The 20,784-nt window shown below is 38.5% G+C and overlaps 2 protein-coding genes across 6 annotated transcripts in view; both read left to right on the plus strand.

The window, feature by feature from the left end:
- MAPRE2 (microtubule associated protein RP/EB family member 2) overlaps positions 1 to 2,572 on the plus strand; it is a 73,735-nt gene extending 71,163 nt beyond the window's left edge. For all 3 annotated transcript variants that reach the window (XM_081950145.1, XM_081950146.1, XM_081950144.1), the window contains one exon: positions 31 to 2,572. In XM_081950145.1, coding sequence (XP_081806271.1) covers positions 31 to 102 — 72 coding nt within the window. In that variant the 3' untranslated portion in view covers positions 103 to 2,572. The remainder of the gene's footprint in view (positions 1 to 30) is intronic.
- Positions 2,573 to 20,198: 17,626 nt separating this feature from the next.
- Positions 20,199 to 20,784, plus strand: part of SPIDR (scaffold protein involved in DNA repair) — a 178,006-nt gene continuing 177,420 nt past the window's right edge. For all 3 annotated transcript variants that reach the window (XR_014175424.1, XM_081953424.1, XM_081953425.1), the window contains exon 1: positions 20,199 to 20,430. Coding sequence is in view for 2 of the 3 variants with exons in the window: in XM_081953424.1 (XP_081809550.1) it covers positions 20,416 to 20,430 (15 nt within the window). In the remaining variant the exon portion in view is untranslated. The remainder of the gene's footprint in view (positions 20,431 to 20,784) is intronic.

Here is a 20,784-nt window from a genome sequence, read left to right on the forward strand (position 1 = left end):
TTTGTGTTTCTCGTTTTCCACCTTATATAGGAGAGCCACACAGAAGAACATGATGGTGAAGAACAGGTTCATGAACAGCCCCAGCAGCAGGAAGAATACTGACCATCTGGCACACTGGCTATTTCTGATTTTCTGTGGGAACTTTCTTTGGAAGAATGGAATGTGTGTGGCCTCAGACTTGAAACCAATCACTCTCTGTCTGCCATTAACATAAATGTACCATAGTGAGTGTCAGCCAACTTGCCAAGATGTGTTTTGCAGAAGTCTTCTATCAGCGTTTGCACCTAAGGAGGTCTGCAACCTTTGTTCCCAGTTTCTACCACTGCAACGTCACTATCTGGCTGCTTGAAATTTGTTCAACTTTTAAAAATATATATATAAATATAATATATATATATATTTATTTTTCCTTCTGTCTTAAGTATGAATAACATTTGTAATTTGTTCAAAACTATTTATATGGGCATCTCTTAAAACAAAAAGTACTATTCAGTTAGGTTTCACACATTTCATGATAATTCGGTGCATATGAACATTACTTTGGACAAAAGGCAAAAGTGGGAAATAATTGAAATAGACAAATTCAAGTAATTTCAAATAATTTTACCTAATTAGAACAATATCACACATGCTAGAGCTGTAATGTTTCTGATGTCATAATCCATAGCATGCTAGAAAGCTATACAGTGTATCTTATAGTATTGGAAGATGCATACATGCCTGCCTAATCTTTCTTTGGACACTTCCTTCTTCTAGAAAGGTTATTCCTGTTTCAATTCTATATTCAGTGTTTGTCAATTTAAGCATTTATACAGATCTTTACAGTATATATGTCTGAAGATGTCACCTATATTCTAATTACCACTGCTGGCTACACTGATTATGAAAAAAAAAAAACTTTTACTTTTTCTTCTGTGGAAAAGGAGAGGAGAAACTAGTGGTTGGGCATGTCAGATTATTTACTAGCACAATTACACAGTTAATCCTCTAAAGAACGTCATACATCTTTTTGGAATCTAAAAGTCAGTGAGTAACTCAAGTACACACAGATGCAATGCTAGTTTCCGGGTTGTATTAGTGGGGATATTTTATCCAGAAAGAAAAGCTAATCGTTATTTTAGTCCGGATGAATAGATTTGGTAGCACGGAAAAACAAATTGCTGGATTACAGAAATATTCATTGCCATGCATTCTATTAACTTCTAGTTAAATTTGCACTTAGATTGTTACATTTTTTATAATAGAAATAAATCATATTAAAACATTCTTTATTTAAATTGCACATTTTCACAGTCTAATTATAGTATTTTTCCATTGTATTCACTGTTTTATGTTTTCCTTGGTTTTAAATTGGATTGGTTATAAGTATTCTAGCAAAAAACAAATAGAATTCATTGTACCGGTTATCATCACTGAAGGTCTCAGTCTACTCTAGATCTGGTCATAAATGCTAGTTCTATTATTACTGTAAGTGATGTGTTGCATCTTTCAAAGTTTCTTTTTCTCTGAAATTTCTTGCTTCAGAATGATATTTAGTTACAGCTCAGGCAGCATGTATTATAATCTCTCTTTAACCCTGTAGCTCAACTGAAGTTTAATTCCATCTCTTCAGTTTAGAAGAATTTACAAAGCTATACTATGCCAACTCATCACAAATAAAGTAACACTTTCCACCTTTCCTAATGAAAATCTTTTAATATTTTTAAGGAAAAGGATTTGATTTCTCTTGGCAGGCATAATCAAACTCATAAATATCATTATTTTTCAAAAGCTGTATGCTGTCATAATCCAACACACACAAAAATCCATAATATTTATTATCGTTATGCCACCTCCAAAATGTTTCTTGTGCTAAAACAAACAAACAAACAAACCAGAAGAAGTCATTTTTTTAACACTCCTATCTCCATCGATGCAGTCATGTCTCTGTTTCTTTTTCCTTCTAGGAAAACTTTTAAAATACTTCCTTTTGAAGCGTTTTTTGGGCTTTTCGAGGTTTGTTTCTAAACTGCTCTCATCCAAAGCCTGTCTGCTCACCATCCTGTCACATAGGAATATTTTGTGTCCATGGGAGGAGAGTAATGTACCTGGTTTTCTACGGCCCCCTTTGTATGACTAGTCTATCGAACACTTCCCCCCAATTTGGAGATGGGAAGTGGCTGGCTTAGGAGGCAGCAGGGTAATAGTTTAATATAAAACCTGATCTGCTCAGTTGTGCTGAGGGGAGAGAGAGACTCTTGGAAGGAAAAAGGACCCCCCCACTCCCCTGTGGTGAGTAATCCTGTTATTCCGTTACAGTTTTAATATGCATTTGCAATTACTTTTACTGAATAGCACACTATAAAGCTTTGGTTATATATTAAATGTAAACTGAAAGGAATGTAAACATGTATTGTTAATAATAAATAGATAATGACATAATAGATGCAAAAAGGTCTTATTCAGATGTACCAGTCATTTTGCATTACCCACCAATTGTCGCATGACAGAATATACTTTTTTTGTCTCTGAATATGTGAATAATTTGATTTGCGTTTATCTTTTTACATATTTAATAAAAAAAATGTTACAATCTGTCTTGCTAAAGTGAGCTTTGTGAGATCCTGTTGTTGGGTTTTATGACTTACAAATGGGATAGGGTTTTTGAGTTGTCAAAGCAAATTGCTTCATAACCAAACTTAACATACTATACACAGCATTTTAAAATTGATAGATAATGGATTGATAGATACAGACAGACAGGCATAAATATAAACACTCCATTATAACTAAAAGTGAGAACCAGTTTGGTGTAGTAGTTAAGGTATCAAGTTAGAAACCAGAACATTATAAATTATTAAGTATAAAGCCCACTGGGTGACCATGGGCCGGTCACTTTCTCTTAGCCCTAGGAAAGAGGCAACGGCAAATTCTTCTTTAAAAAGTTGCAAGGACAACTGCAGGGACTTGTTGAGGCAATATCTGAAAATTTGACATAATTGAAGAAAGGGGAAATGACTACTAGTACTGTACTAACAATGTATAACTTAATCCAAAGGCTGTTTGCAAGGGCATCAGAAATAAGTTTGTATGTATGTATAAAAAAAATACTGTAAGTAAAGAGAGTGCAAAGTTGAAGAAATAATTATGTATATACTGCTTTATCTCAGTGTAGTTATGATATGTCTACATAAGGAGGGGATCTTATTTGTATTTGTGGCTGTTGATTCCTCTGCCAACTCTGTCATCTATTTTCTGAACAACTTGTTGAAAATGCCTTTTTTTGCTGTAGTGAGGAACAGCAATGGGGGCAGGGAAAACTGCATGGAAGAGACAGCCCCATTTGTCTGCCATTCATGCTGCTTACTCCAGTTGGAGGTGAAGTAAGAGCCAAGCAGATGAGTGAGGCCAGCATAGTTCATGGCTTCCTTGTGCTCCCCTGCTGTTTGCTGGAGAGCAAAAGGAATAATGGGAAAGGATGGCAGAGGTATAGAAGAAAGCAGCAGTGATATGATATCTTAGTAAACCCTGGCAAAGGATGCCTGATAATAGGAAGAAAGGCAGAATGCCATTAATGCTTACCAGCAGAAACAAAGGTGCACTCTTGAGTGACCTTGCCAAATCATGTACTGCTGTTTGGGGCAAATTGAAGTAGTAGCTGCATTGCTGGTGCAGCTTGTGTGACACAGGAAGTGTATTTTGATGAGGATACCTTCTTCTTGGCATTAAATTAATTCCTCCTCCAATACTTTCTAAAGGATCTTGTCTTTATTTCTGGTCCAAGCTGGCTGCTTTCCACTATGATTACCTTACGAATTAAATCAGGCTTAGCCTGTCAACTCAATTGGAAAGTTCAAGTCTCTACATTCTCCAATTATAGCTGAGAAATACCAAATTACAATTGCTTTTTTTCCCTGTGTGTCATGGCATATTTCATTTTCTACCTTGATTTTAATTAAAAACAATCTGAAATTTAAGTTTGCAAGGTAATTCTTTAAAGGCAAAATGTTTTTCTTCCTTTAAAAATAGTAATATTTTACTTCTTAGCAGAATTGAAATTATTTTCTAGGCATGGGTGATATATCTTTCCAAATTTCATACCATTCGGTTCATGGGTATTATGTTATTGTTCAACAACAAATCAAACCATGGTGTTCTGGTTTTAAAAAATGCTGCCAAGTTAAGGACCAAGGTAAAATGATGAAAGAGCAGCTCGGTTTCACAGTGAAGGTTTTTAAAAACAAAATTTATTTATTTATTTATTAAAAAATAATTTTTATTTGTTTTTGAACGAGGACAAACATAAAAATAAAAATAAAAAACCATCTTCCATTACAAATTGTAGGAAGTGTGTCAGTTGGTTACAGTATTTCCATGCATCTCTTCCATAGTCACCACCTGCTTTTCATATCAAATCACATATTTTAAATAGACTTATATTCATGTATATCACAAATGTTACATCTCAACCTTAATTTGACTATAATTGTTTTTACATCCTTTTATATATAATATTCAAAATCTAGAATAGGATTATATGATAACATTCAATTAAATCATCTTAAAATCATCCAATCACAACACATCTTTATAATATATTCTAGATAAAAAATTTTAAACCTCCTCTCATAATCTCCATGTGTTGTTTATATAAAATTTCATATTATCAAACTAATATATCTATATGTATTGTTATAATTATTAATCATTATTTAACTATAGCTATTGTCGCTTCATTTTATACATACTACTAGTAAACTAAATTTAGCTTATTTTTTTATTATACATTTTCATTGCATCAACCTGTATCTTTCCAGTAATAGTACGGTCTTGTATCTCTTGCCATTTGTAGAATTAATGTTCTAGTTACTTTCTTAATAAATCTTGTATGAACTTCTCTTGGCAACATGTTATTCTTTCGTATCTCATAAAAGCTTGAAACCCAACATCTGTTCTTTCCATCAGCTTATCTTTGGTCAGTGATGGCAAACCTATGGCATGCGTGCCACAGGTGGCACGCGGAGCCATTTGTCAGGGCATGCGCGCGCTGGCCAGCTGAGTTCACCCTTTTTTAAAGCCATTTTTCACCCTCCCCAGGGTCCAGAGGCTTTATATAAGCCTGGGGAGGGTGAAAAGAGCTCCCTGCCCTCCCGGAGGCCCTCTGGAGGCTTCATGAGCTTCCCTGAAGCCTCTGGAGTGCAAAAAACTGGCCCTAAGGCGAATCGGAAGTTCGGGAACGCACTTCCGGTTTGCTCGGAGGGTCGTTTTGAGCGCTCCGAAGGCTTCAGGCTTGATGGTCCTGAAGCCTTCGGAGCACTTAAAACGACCCTCCGAGCAAAGCAGAAGTGACTTCTGGTTTGCTCGGAGGGTCGTTTTGACTGCTTTGGAGGCTTCAAGGAAGTCTCCTGAAGGTCCCTGAAACCTCCGGAGGGCTTCCGGGGGCGGAGGAGGCTGTTTTCGCCCTCCCCATGCTCCTATAAAGCCTCTGGAGCCTGGGGAGGGCAAAAAAAGCATGCAAAAATGGGGGGGTCGTGCCTGTAGTGCGCGCATGTGCACTGGGGGGGTCGTGCATTGCATTATGGGTGCGGCACACCTGCACACGACTCCCCTGCGCTCCCCCCCACTTATGGCACGCAAGCCAAAAAAGGTTCGCCATCGCTGTCTTTGGTTATCACTAGTGCTTCTGTCAGGATTTCTCTCCTTATCTCTGTCAATTTTTCTCTCTTCTGTGCTTTGAAGTCTGGGGTAGAGTTACAATCCATCTATACCCCCTTTCCATATTCCGCTCTTGCCATTACCAACCACGCTCACTTTGTTGTCAGTATCCACAGTTTTCTTATCTCTTTGTTCATTTTTTCTTCCATCTTTTGAACTGTGTCCTTCACTTTCTTCATTTGGTAAACATCCTGTTTCTCCATCAGATTTTTCTCTTTTGTATTCCATATTCTCCAATCTCTTTTCAATTCTCTCTGTCACAACTAATAGATTTTGAATTTCAAACATAATCATTTGCAATGTTACAGTTTCTTTTTCCTGCTGAGCCATTCTTTCAGTTTTGCAGATACTGCCACTATAGGGTTCAAGGCTATTTTAATAAACTTCAAACAGGTTCATTTATTATCTTTCAAGCCAAATGTTGTTTTCCCTCCAATAGCTAGTGATAGAACTTTCAAACAGCACCTGTATAAACAAATTGTGCTCTTTCTACTATCACTGTCAGTAAACAAACTGAAAGAACCTTGAATCTCAAGTGATCAAAGAGAAAAAAGTAAAAACAATGTAGCCAGCCTCCAGCCTCTAAGTGGCAGTGTAACTGCTTTTCCTCCTGTTGTTACAATCCTCTTTATAATCCTTCTTATTACCTTCTTTATATTCCAAGCTTAAGAAAGAAAAAAAAGCCTTAAATGGAGATCAAAAACAATCCAATCAAATCAAGCATTATTTTTTAAAAAGGAGAATTGTAATCCATAGGTATAAGCAAAATGAAAAAAGAAGAAAGAATTAATCCATTCAGTTTAAAAAATAGGGAGCCCCTGCAAAAGTTCCATCCATGAAAAAAAATTAGAAACTGGATAACACACTAAGTTCAATGCAGATCAATCTCGCCGCCTACAGTCTTCTGTCTTCAATCTTAACTTTAAAAAATTTTCTTGGGTAGTCTCTTCCTCTAATAATAACATTTCCTCACCAATTCGACACACTTTCTCTTTCCACTTTCTTCCCGTTCCGGAGCTGTCCCAACTTCAGCAGCTTCATTAGCTGCGTTTCTGTCGCCAGAAAAAAAAGGCTATTCCTGGATCTTTCAGGGACTTTGCGGTGTCCCTGAGATCAGCAGGAGGTGCCCTTCTCAATCACAGTCTCTGCGGGATGGTTTAGGTCCAAATGGACCGTCCAGCGGCAGAAATTCGACTGCGATCTCGGAGCACCAAGATCGCACGTCATGCCGTGCACAGCTCTCCTCCCAAAAAAACCCACAAAATATATTTAATGAAATTCTAACTATCTGGAGATGTCATAAGATACTTACAAATACTAACCAGTTGATTCCAGGGGTAGTACTGAAAATTTTCATGCAAAGGTGTATGCCAGGAAAATACAGAAGCATCTGTTAGAAGAACATGCTCACATAACTCTCATGGTCACCCACCTCACCTTCAACATCCACTCCACTTGCAACGTTCGAATGTCCTCAATCTGTCAGTGAACCCACAAATAATAAAACCAAAGACTGCTTAAGCTCTTTCCAAATGCATTAACACATTGGCTGAAACCAACTAATCACATTTCCTATTAGGAAATCGACAAATACCAAAGCAATCATAACTAAAGAAATCCCCTCAAGATATGGAAATCCTTTATCCACATGATGCAGGTCCTCCAGCACTAGTAAGAATCCAACACATAGACACACAAGAGACAAGGGTTGTATCCCATGGGATGAAAACTGAATTTCCTTCCCTCCAGAGCCCATACGTGTCCCAGGACAAAACACACTGGGCATGCAGAATTCACAAACAAGGAACCAAAATCCCTCCCCTTATAAATATTTCTGCCTCTGTCTTTAATTTATGGCTGCCTTCAATTCGCTTGCTGTCTGTCTGTTTCACTGTCTGGCTTTTTGAATAAACTCTTCCTCAACTTCAAGTAATTGTCCTGAGTCCTTCATTGGACAACCAAGCTCAGAATCCAATTATAAATTCTTCTAACATATCCATGTCAACAATCTCTTAAAAATCTGTAGATGTTGAGCTGGGTAAACAAATGGCTTGTATTTGGTAGTTGAAAGACAAACAGTACGTATTTAATTGATTGTGGCAGTTAAGAGCATTGAATGAAAACATGCAACATTTTAAAACAGGAAACTGAATAGCAACAGCAACAGCAACAGCAACTAAATACTGTGAAAGATACAAGAAACAAACAAAAAGACCAGTTTGGGTTGAATTGTGCAAATATTGACAGCACAACCCCATCCTTAACTCAGAAATAAGTCTTAAAGTTTAAATTGGTTTTGTACAGAATTATAGAATTTGACTGAAATTGCTGGGACACTAAAGGGAAAAAATCTATTACAAAAAAGAAGTATGATGTTACTGTTTGGTTTATGAAATATGAAAAAAAGCCTTTGCCTTCCAAACGTAATTCTTTGAACACGATTTAATCAATGCCTTGAAACATGTAACCTACTGGGGGGGAAAATGCAGAGTGAATTGCTGCCTAACAAGGAACATCTGCCAATGTGTCTGTTCTTATAAGAATCTCATCATTATTGACTTGAATATGTCTGGATAAAATCAGAAGCAGGAAATTACAAAGCTAGCTTTTCTGACTGAGGAACAGAACCTGAACTCTTAACAAAAGAATCCATTCAGAATGGAAAAATGGTATTGCAATAAATGGTGTCTGTTATTGGAATATGCATCCAGCCTAGCAGCATTGCTTTACATTCCACATTTTGGAGGTCTCAAATTTAGCAATATCATCTGTAACCTTAATCATAATCTTTCTTGATTTAGTCTTATTTTAATTAGTCCAACTAGTAGACTTTAGTAGACTAGATGACTAGTAGACTCTAGTAGACTAGATGACCTTTAACTTTTGTGTTAATGTGTAACAGTAATGTTTTTATTTTGAAAGGCTAGAAAATTAATGGATAAAATATTTCAAACTACACTGCAAAGCTATGGATACGATACTACATTCCATACCAATAAAGATGTTGAAACCAGAAATATGACAAGTTAACCTCAATTATCAGTGATCAACAATATCTAATAATAATTTATTTCATCAGAACATGAGAGTGATACTCAACAAAAATAAGAAAGTTTTGTACATTTCAAATGCAGCAAAAATCTCAATCCATAAAATATATTATTATTATTAAGCAAATTATAAAATGTTACCATTAATAAAATAGATAATTGATATACTGAAACTAGCATTTTGAAATTCTGTACCATAGAGGTGTCAACATCCAAGATACTTTATAAAATATTCCCTACTTATAGAATCTCTAGAACTAGAAGATGAAGTTAGATCAGCATTCTAGTCCTTATCAAGTTGGAAGGTTACAAGAATTGATGGAATATTTACAAAAATATGGAAATCAACAAAAGAAGAATCAGCAAATATAGTTTGGTTAGAACTATATCAGCAAATCTAGAAAATGACAGAGTGACCAACTAACTGAAAAAAGTCAATCTAGATAATCCAAAGAAAGGAGATTTAGAGTGTGTGCAAATTATCATGCAATAACTTATACATAAAATAGCAAAATAGTGCTTACAACTATTCAATGTAGATTAGAGCTCTATGTGGAAAAAGAGACACAGTAGTCCTTGACTTATGACCACAACTGAGCCCAACATTTCTAAGTTGCTAAGTGAGTTTTGCCCTATTTTATGACCTTCCTTGCCACAATTGTTGCAGTTGTTAAGTTACGAACATGGTTGTTAAGTGAATCTGGCTTCTCCATTGACTTTGCTCATCAGAAAGTCACAAAAGGTGATCATGTGACCATGGGACATCACAACCATCACAAACCAATTGCCAAGCATCTGAATTTTGAACATGTGACTCTGCGGATGCTGCAACAGTGAAAAACAGTCATGTCACTTTTTTCAGTTCAGTTGAAACTTTGAATGGGCAAAAGAATGGTTGAGAGTTGAGGACATACTAATAATATAAATAATAATTTTTATAAATTATAATTATAAATATAAATGATATAAATGATCCTATGAGCTGTGGTGGCACAGTGGTTAGAATGCACTACTGCAAGCTACTTCTGCTGATTGCTGGCTCCAGTTCAGAGTTCAATTCTCATTGGCTGAAGGTTGACTCAGCCTTCCATCCTTGTTGGGGGAAATATGCTGACTGTAAACCTCTTAAAGAGGGCTGTAAAGAGTTATATAAGTTTAAGTGCTATTGCTATGTGGTGTGTGTGTGTGTGTGTGTGTGTGTAAAATCATATATGAATATATAAAATCATTTATATCATGTACATTTATATTAATTATTTACAATAAAAATATATAGATTATGACTAAAACTTGGGGAGGGAGGGAGCAGAATGTAGAGGAGGGGAGGTGGGGTCTGCTATTGGGCCATCAATCACTTCCAGTTGATATTCCCTTGTTGGGGCTTCAAGCCAATTGGCAGAGCGAGACCTTCATGCAAGAACAGCAACTTTCTGACCTCATTTTGGAGACAGAGCACAGAATGGGGGCAGCAGTTTCTCAAAGCTTGTGCTTTGCTCCCTTGATATGCATATCGCCAGGTTGTAGAGAAAGCTCTAAGAATATAAATCTTTGATCCCAAACAATTGTCTTTAAAAAGATTTTAAGATTCCTTTTCAGATCTCATTCTTCCTAGTGTTTATTATTTTAAAGTAATAATTACTTTGTAATTTCCTTCACTGCTCCTCTAAAAATAGAGCAGCAGTGGTACTATATATAAAACATCTACTTGATTTCCCACAAGAAGGATTTTAAGTATTTAGAATACCTTCCTGAATATTTTCAAGCTTGCTGATTCCAGAATTGCCTACAGTTAATCTGCACTGTAGTCATGGTTTCTATTAAAGAAACGTTTGTGTTAAAAACTATGTAAATATAGCATTCAAACATCTGCATTACATTATGCTAGAGATCAAGCAACATGATGCTTGATGTTAGACCTATCCTGCTGCAAACCAAAATTTTCAGTTTTTAGAAAGAAAAGCAATAGAAAAGGACAAAAGAAAAGGAAGGCAGACTTAGAAAAGCCAGTCAAAGGCTGTTAGCTACTCACTATTTATTGTTTCTATGAAATGAAATTTTTAACCAGGCTAGATATGCTGATCACAAACACTTTTGGTTTTGTAAAAAATCAGGGAAATTTACCTAAAAACTAATTCATTTTCTTGGAAAGGCAGGTGCAGTTTGTCAGACCTTCCCTACTATTACTGTGTTCTCCTAAGCAATTTGCCAGTGCTAGCTCTTTGGAAAAGGCTCTAGAGCTGGGAAAGATGGAAGGAAAGAAAAAATGCCAATAACTAGCAGCAAGGTGGATGGATTCCAATACAGGGGCAATGGAAATACCTGAAGGAGGGTGGAAGATCTGAAGGACCAAGTTAAGGACTGTCATGACGAAAATCAATTTATGTGGTTGCTAAGAGTTGACACTGATTTGATGGCAATCAATCAATCAAATATCTCAAATGTATATGTAATGAGCAAGTATTTTGCTGTACACTATGAATACAAAAGATTAGCTCAAAGAATGTTATAAAAAGGGAAACAATAATTAAGATTTCAAAAGATTAAAATAGCTTAGTTACTATATATTCCCTCAGCATTGTGCTTTTCTAGGGCAAAAAAAGAGGAGGCAGCACTACATATTCTATCTTCTATTACTGAAGAACAGGTAGAATAGATGTCTAAAGACACACAGACTACTTCCAGAAATGGAATACGCAACAAACTTCACGTCCAAGTTATCCAAGGGAATTGTAAGCATATGCTCCATGCAAATTACCCTATATAGGGGTTTTAAATCCAAATTTGAATGAGACCAAGTACAGTACCCAAAGACTTGATTTGGTTCTCAGGCAAAATTGTAGTCCAGGGTGTAAAAAGCAAATGACTTCCCCAAATTACAAGCTCTGGAAGTAAAGATGGGATGATATTTGAAATTCCGAAGTCATAACAATCAGATTTACATTAAAACATTTCCAATTGTTAATGCTTTCTCTAGTGCAGGTAGTCCTCAACTTACAACCACATTTGAACCCAAAATTCATTGCTAAGTGAAACGTGTTAAATGAGGTTTGCCCCATTTTATGACCTTTCTTGCCACAGATGTTAAGTGAATCACTGCAGTTGATAAGTTAGTAACATTGATGTTACCTGAATCTGGTTTCCCCATTGACTTTGCTTGTCATGTCACAAAAGATGATCACATGACCCCAGGACACTGCAACGGTATAAATATGAACCAGTTGACAAGTATCTGAATTTTGGTCACAAGATTATGGGATGATGCAAAGGTTGTAACTGTGAAAAACAGTCATAAGTTGCTTTTTTCAGTGCCATTGTAAATTTGAACCGTCACTGAATGAACTGTTGTAAGTTGTGGATTACCTGAGGCAATTTCTTATAAAGTTTCTCTATTATCTGTTTGATGTTCACAGCCTCTGATACAAAAACCAGAAACATATAAAAATATTCTATCATCTATGTTAAATTACATTTTTATTAAATCAATTTTGAAAATCACAAAGTAGGGTACATGCTTTTCGATTTTCCACTATTGTTTATTAAGCAAGAAAGTAAACAAGGAAACCAGTGAAAAAGGGAAGGGACTGGGAAAAATAGTTGGTATGGAAGCCAATATTTAGTCACTTTCTTGAGAATTTGGGAAAAGACTGCAGATTTTCATAATGTGATCAACTAGGTCAGGGGTGGGGAACTGTGGCTCTTTTGCGACTTGTGGACTTCAACTCCCAGAATTCCAGAACCAACATAGCTGCCTCAGGAATTCTGGGAGTTGAAGTCCACAAGTCGCAAAAGAGCCACAGTTCCCCACCCCTGAACTAGGTACATCAAAGGTTAGAGATAGTGCCCCCTAGTGCTCTAACCCTAAAATGCATTCATTCATTGGCTTAGAGTAGGATTGTTTAGTACTTGTACTTGATTATTAAGAGAAAATTTTCTGTAATCAATTTTACTTTCCTTTGAAGCTTTTTTGATTGTTTCAAAATTGCCACTTCAAAGGAAAAGCATGATGTAGCATGAGTAATATCTTTATTCAAATCCTGTTAAATATAATATTGAATATAGGGGCAACAGTATATTTGTATTTACTAATTTATAATGTTCCAACCTCAGACTAGCTGTTTTAAAATTGCTTAATAGACATTGTCTTATTCAAATCAATTATGTATACGTAGGATGTTCTCAATAATAGAAAAATATCTTCCGATGCTCAACTTTATACATTATTTTGGTTTAAGTCTAAATATTTAGTAACCGCTTTCAAACTCCATGTAACTATAGAAACGAATATTTATAACATTTATAAATTTTATTCTTGGGAATTCTTTCTATCATATCATGGGCCATTACAAAAAAACCCTTTGAAAATTATTTCAATGTACTTCTTGGGACAATGTTGCTCTTTATTTAGGACTGCATGCTGTCAAAAGAATATGAGAATTTAATTAGATGAGACTTTGTGCTTATTTTATGGATGACACTGAAAAGAGCAGAAGTCCAATAAAAATTTATATTGTACATATAAAATTGATCCATATTTTATTAAACATAAGTATTCTCCTGACAAATATGAAAATGAGAACTACGCACCATAAACATGCACTCTTATTGGTCAATATTAATTAACTAAGCACTATAATATGAATTTATTTATGTGCTTTTATTTCTTTTAGGATCAATACAATTACATAGATTTATGCTGAGACTATGTCTTTTCTCTATCTCTAGCCTATCTATGCAAAATAAATTTTATTTCTTCAGATTGTTTTGTATACCCATCCTTTCCTGTGATTACAATATTGGCAGTTATTTTCATCTTCTTTAGGAACACTAGCTTCTCAAGGAAACATCCCTGAGAGAACTTACATAGTTTATTTAGCACATCTTCTCCTAGAAATTTAAACTAAATTTCTCTAGGAATTTTTCAATTTTTAGAATAAAGAAGAGATAAACAATGGAAAGGCCTTATGATTATTTGTAATATGTGATTAATACTGGGAATTGAATACAAAACTCCCACCTAAAATTCTGTGCATTCTAAGTTGCTTAGTAATTAATATGCATATTTGAGTCTTTTTTGAATTTCTGCAGACTCCAGAATCTAGGATTTGACAAATTATTGTAAATGTGATATACGGAGTCAAGGTAATTTTTACTTACATAGATTATATGATCTTTATTGTCAGAAATTTCAGCTGAATTAACCATCAAGAGGAAATCGGAACACACAAATCACAATTTTTAACCAAAAAAGTCTGCAGCACTGGACTGTTCATCAGAAAACCTAATAAACCTAAACACCTGACAATCATGGCTTCTTTTGCCCCGGGTCTTATTTTAAGCATTTTTATTCCATCAGGTTTAAGTCCTCATGTCTATATTGAAAAGTTTGAAATCATTCAATATATTTTAATAATATGGCTATTAACAATGGAAATAAAATAATTTCAGTAAATGTTACTGTTATTGTTCTCTCTCTCCATGTATGTTATTGCATGCCAAATAAAAACACAAGATACCAAGAACTTCTGTTCGAAATATGTTTTGTTATCCTCACATGCCCTAAACTCAATACCTTTATCATGCTATCTGATAATGGCTGCTGATGGAATAACAGCATGTATTAGCCCTATTCTATGAGAAAAGCAATACATTTGTGTCTATATAAATATCCTTCTATTCCCTTGGGCTTTTTTTCTCAAAAAACAGAGTACAGATAGTTTAGGAACAAATATAATTATTATAATTCTGGTTAATTAATAATTATAATTATTCACTTCAATTGGTTCACATTTTTTATTCATATGATGCCAAAGGAACTGAATGACTGCTTAATTTTTTTTAACTTTGTTGGATCCCTATACTATATATTACACTTAGTCCTGTACAACCATTCAGTAACTGTTCAAGGTTACCTCGGTTCTTCAGAGTTCCAGCCATTGCAGTGTTCCTGCAGTCACAAGATTGTAAACTAGCACTTGATGACCAGCCAATGGTTACAACATTGCAACATTCCATGATCACATGATCAGAATTTCTGACACAAGCAAAGTCAATGGGGAAGCCAGAAGGAAGTTGAAGTTGCAGTCACATGAGGTTCTTGCTTAATGACTCACATCATCTTCACTTAACAAAGGCAACTGGGACTGCCAAAATTATCATCGGCGCAGTCATGTTATGTTGTGCTTTACAACTGTGTTGCTTAACAGTGGCAATTCTGGTCCCAACTGCCAAGAAAATTGAAGGTCTACCTGCATATATGAAGCTCCAATGCGTAACAACCTCATGGCATACTACCGTTTTTGCAATTGTTCTTCAAACTTAGGTCCATACTCCTCTGCACATCAGTATTGCAGTGTGAGAGGACTTATAAATATACCTAATTCACTATTCTATTTTGAAATAACAATGTTACAGAGTCATGGTGTAGTTTAAGACACTGTTCCAGGATACTGTGAGTTCTAATGCTGCCTTAAGTACAAAGCTACATGGTGACTTTGGGCCAATCATTCTTTTGTCAGGTTCCGAAGGGTTAAGGAAAACAACCAAACACAGAGACGGTTTGAAAATGCAGTTTATCTTCCTCTAGCACAAACTGACCAACAAAGCACTAAGGCAATGAATAAATTGTCAGAGTTGACATCCGGTGCTCCCCACCATCTTTTATACTTTATTTGGTAATTACAGTGACGTGCGGTGAGGTTTATGACTGGTGAGGCTGGTGACGTCATCAAACCACGTGGTTGCTCCGATCGCACGGGCGCAGCCCAAACGGAGAAGTTTCTTTTCTCAGAAATGTCAGAAAGAGGCATGCAGGCTGCCGCAGCTCCACTCAGAAGACATTTCTGAGAAGAGAAACTTCTCCTTTCTCCTCCTTCCCCCCCCTTCTAGCACTGATGATGTTACCGTGTTTTCCCGAAAATACGACAGGGGCTTATTTTCTTTTGCCCCACGAAATATGCCCTTGGGCTTATTATCAGGGAGGGCTTATCGTTTTGGGGCTGCCGGGCGGCTGCTCCCTTGTAAACTGGCTCCCGAAGAGCCGGGCACAGCCTCAGGGGCGAAGCAGCCATGAGGTAACCATGCTCACGAGCAGCCGCCCGGCAAATCCCCTCTCCAGCTGGGAAAAGTGCCATTCATTGACCTAGGGGGTATCCCTAAGGTGCCAAGCCATGTGGTGCTCTGCCCGCCCCCCCAGCTCCCGCGGCTTGGCACATTTGGGATACCCCCTAGGTCAGTGCATGGAGCTCTGCCCGGCTGGAGAAGGGGGTTGCGCGAGTGCCTGTTTCGCCTGCAGCTTCACCAAGCCCTTGCACAGCTCTCCCAGGCCACCGCCGCTGGCTGCTGCTGCCCGCTGCCGACCGCTGGCCGCTGCTGCCCGCCGCCGACCACTGGCCGTTGCTGCCTGCTGTCGACCGCCGTCACCCCGCTCCGAGCATAACTTTCAAACTCCAAAACCCGCGGCCGAATCTTCCAGCATCGGCCGCTCTAGGAGTGCTCTCTATGGTGGGCCGGCTGCTGGAAGACTCTGTCTGGAAAATTCTCTGTCCAGCAGCCGGCCCACCATAGAGAGCACTCCTAGAGCAGCCGATGCTGGAAGACTCAGCCCTGAGTTTTGGAGTTTGAAACTTATGCTTGGAGCGGGGCGGCGGCGGTCAGCGGCGGGCAGCAGCGGCCAGCAGTTGGCGGCGGGCAGCAACGGGCAGCGGTCGGCGGTGGGCAGCAGCGGCCAGAGGTCAGCGGTGGGCAGCAGCGGCCAGCGGCCGGCAGCGGTGGCCTGGGAGAGCTGCACAAGGGCTTGGTGAAGCTGCGGGCGAAACAGGCGCTCGCGCAACCTCCTTCTCCAGCCGGGCAGAGCTCCATGCACTGACCTAGGGGGTATCTCGAATGTGCCAAGCCACGGGAGATGGGGGGGCGGGCAGAGCACCACATGGTTTGGCACCTTAGGGATACCCCCTACGTCAGTGAATGGCGCTTTTCCCGGCTGGAGAGGGGATTTGCCGGGCGGCTGCTCGTGAGCATGGTTACCTCATGGGTGCTTCGCCCCTGAGGCTGTGCCCGGCTCTTTGGGAGCCAGTTCACAAGAGAGCAGCCACCCAGCAACTCTCCCCTCTGGCCAGACAGAACGTCACTCCCCAACCTAGCAGTATACCGAAGGCGGCAAGCAACGTGAGCGCTCCCCCCCCGGCTCCTGTAACTTGGCACTTTCGGGCTAACGCTAGGTCAGTGAGCGGTGCTCTGCCTGGCTGGAGGGGGGTGGTTGTCCAGGGGGTTTATTTTTGGGGGTGGGCTTATATTTTTGCCCACGCGAAAATTGTGGCAAGGATTTAGTTTCGGGACAGGTTGTATTTTCGGGGAAACATGGTACCTAGGCATTTTTTGCATCGGGTGAGCCCGGGATCCTTGCAAGGCGAATGGGACCATATGTGCAGGCGGCTCCTCAGCGCATAGCCTCAGATTAGCAGAGCCGCGATCCCCTTCCCCTGCACATATGGTCCCATTCCCCTCCTTCCTGAGCCAAAATGAAGGGGACCGCGGCTGCGCTGATTGAGGCTGGAGCTGAGGAGCCTCCTGCACATGTCCCATTCCCCTTGCAAGGATCCTGGGCTCGCCATATGTAAAAAATGGCGAGATCGGCACACTTGGGGCTGCTGCTGAGATGTCCAGGGAGGCTAAACCAAGCCGCACACCTCTCCCAGCCACTTTCACGGCTTCCTGGAGTAATTCTTTTTTATTTTCATGATGAGAGTGGTGAGGCTCCGCCTCCCCTGCCTCCCCTGACTGCACATCACTGGGTATTTAGGCTAAACCCCACCCCTACACCACATCCATCACCTTGTGCCCCAGAGTGAATACCACCCAGCAACCAGTCATGGCTTGTTCTCAGGCAGTTATCAGTTATGAAGAGTTCTCAGCTGAATTGCATGTGGAGGAGGGAGATCTCCAGTTGGAAAGCACGATTCCTGCAGCTCCCACAGTCCCTTTTCCTCAAATGGCAGTTCCAGGCCTGTGGGCTTACCGGAGCTGACATCTTTCTCAGTACTAAGAAGAAGGTAGTAGCAACCCCCTTCTGAACATCTTGCAAAGAAAAATGCAAGCTGTTACTAGAAGTCAAGAAAAACTTCATGGCACAAAGAAAAAGAAAGAAAAAGCCATTTCAGATATTGCAGAAAAGCAATAGGAAATAGTAAGGCAATGAAGTTAAATACATCACTGTATTTCTCTGTACCCTTGAAAAATATTCTTGCTTTCACCATATTAACAGACCTCTTCATATATTGTCCTTTTAATAAAACATTAGCTTGATTCCAACATAATAATAAGCAAAGTAAAGACCAAGGAACTGATGAATCCTTGGAACTTCTCCAGAAGGAACAGATATAAGATTGACCAAAGGAAAGCTGCTCCTTGTCGAAGAGACCATAGGACAGCATTTTTTATATATAGTAGGTTTGCATGGCCAAGAAATGATGGGATTAGCCAATTTGTTCGCAACCATGGCAGAGTCCTTTAAAAGGCACCAAGTTCGCAAACCTCACTTTCTAATCACTTTCAGAAATTGTCTATTACCTATCTTAAAGCTATTAGTCTGTTGCAATAAACTATAAAGTTAATGCTATTTGCTAATGTAAGTGTCCAGTGTTAAAATATTTTGTTCCAGTCTATATTAATAAGTCAAAACTAAGTGACTTTCTCCTTTAATTGTAATCTTTAGCTCTTTTTGCTTTCCTCTAGAATTTAACTTTCAAGTCACATCCTGTCATGCTTTTAAAGAGAATTTAAAACAAAAGCATTTCCTAACAATTCTTATAATTAATTCCATAATTTTACTTCAATCCATCTGAGCATGCATTTTCAACTTTCCAAAATCAAAGTTCTAATCTCCATTTTGCTGTTTATTCCAAAATATTTGTTTAAATCCTTACATTTGTATTTAAAACTTCTTTCACTAAAGATTAAAAGGAATGGCACCTGGTGGTGTAAACCATGTTGCTCCATGGGTCCATAAAATCTGTAGTCATTAATTGAGCTGGGAATAATGGTTATACATCATTGCACTTGTTAGGCAGATGAACACATAATCAAGCCTGGTTTTACAACCTTTTTTGTGATGTCATTAAGCAAACACAGCAGTCATTAAGCTATAATACATTTACCAAAAAAAAATTTTTTTTTTTGCCAGAAACCAGAAGAAAACCAGAAATGGTACTGCACCCACAACACCCAGAGCTGACCCAACATGGCCAATGGTATCAAAGGCCACTGAGATCTCAAGAAGGCCACTATCCTCATCTTGCTCCCATCAGAGATCATCCAAAAGCACAATCAAAGCTGTTCCTGTCTCATATCTGGGCATAAAATCCGAGTGAAAGGGGTCCAGATAATCCCACATAGCCAATATGCTTGGTTCAGAATTATGTTTGAAGGCTCTAATATTTCAGCATTTTAAATTTCTGGTTTTTTAAAATTCAAATTAACTGTGCATGCATAATCACATCCTATACTTAAAGTACAATGTTTATACAACACACTCCACTTCATTGGTGCCTATGACAAGTCTTTTTCTCTTTATATGTAGTCTGACCTTCATCCTTAACTGGATACTTTATCTTACCAAGCTAAGAAAATTTGAAGGTTTACCTAAACTCTACTTGAGCAGCTGCAAAATTCATTTATGTCATCTTCTTTAAATATTATTTTGTATTGCCTTTAGGGCAGTGGTGAAAATTATATCATTTTCTTCACAGCAGTTGGCAGAGGAAAATTATACTGGTGTCTCAGTTTTAAAGATGTCTCTGTGCAAGTATTTTCTGATGATTTCATTATATATACAGGCATGTAATTTTTTTTTAGCACAGGCGGGTTTTAGCAAATAGGCTTCAGTTGGTGAAATGGGTTAGGTTTTCTGTTTCTTTTATAATTGTGTTTTAATGATTTGAATGTAGTTTAAGTTCTATTAAATTGGATTAGTTTCAGTATCTTGAGCACCATTTCTGAGTATTCAATTTATGCTTTTATTATATTCATATTCCACCAACTTACTCAGGGATATCTTTAGAAATAAGGGTGGAAAAATAAATTGTCCACAACTATTTGAGGCGTTGCCTTTTTCCAGTCCTAGTCAAATCATTATATGCTTCTACATATTTACTAAATACATACAAACACACATGTGACTTGAGGTTTAGTTTTCCTTTTCCTGGCATCTCATCAACTCATTTCAACCTAAGCAAGAAGAGAACAGCAATTTCTACTACTGAGAAGACTCGGCAGAGCACGCCTGCGCAACCGAAGAAAACGGACCTCAATATGCGAACGCCCCCGTGTGGCCGAAGCGAACAGTTGAGAAAGACGTCGGTCATCCGCTTTCATTATTACGTCAGACGTATTTATTTATTTATTTATTATTCATGCTTCTAGACCGCCCCCTCTCCCAAAAAGGGACTCGGGGCGGTGTCTTGCCATGTGCCATGTCTTCCCCAATCCAGAGCTCGGCAGATGAAACGGCGCCAAGCTGGAAGAGAAGGGGGCGTGGCTCCAGTCCAGTTAACACAGAAACGTTTTTTTCTTGACTGCTGTACAATAGCTTGGAATTCCTATACCGGCCCTCCCCAAACGGCAAAGCGCTTTCTTTTCTGTCACGTGACAAATGGGAGACTCATTCTGAAGAGGGGAGATGGCCCTGAGGAAGGTACCAAATTATTTTCTTGGGGGGTAGAACGTTGGAGTCCTCTTCCATTAATTCTAAATATCGGGAGCTATTGGGCGTTGTAGACAATGAGGAGGATAGAAAGTCACGCTTATCTAGAAATATGAATATGAAGCTCTGGGTGGGCTGTAATTAAACTCTGCCTGAGTTTTTCAGGGCCATGGAAGCTTATACTTTAGCGCAGGGGTCCCCAAACGTGGCAACATTAAGACTTGTGGACTTCAACTCCCAGAATTCTCCAGCCAGCATAATACAGCCAGCATAGCACTGTTGGCTGGAGAATTCTGGGAGTTGAAGTCCACAAGTCTTAAAAGTTGCCAAGTTTGAAGACTTCTG

The sequence above is a fragment of the Natrix helvetica genome (genome assembly GCF_964273705.1).
Source record: "Natrix helvetica genome assembly, chromosome: 4".
Taxonomy (NCBI): Eukaryota; Metazoa; Chordata; class Lepidosauria; order Squamata; family Natricidae; genus Natrix; species Natrix helvetica.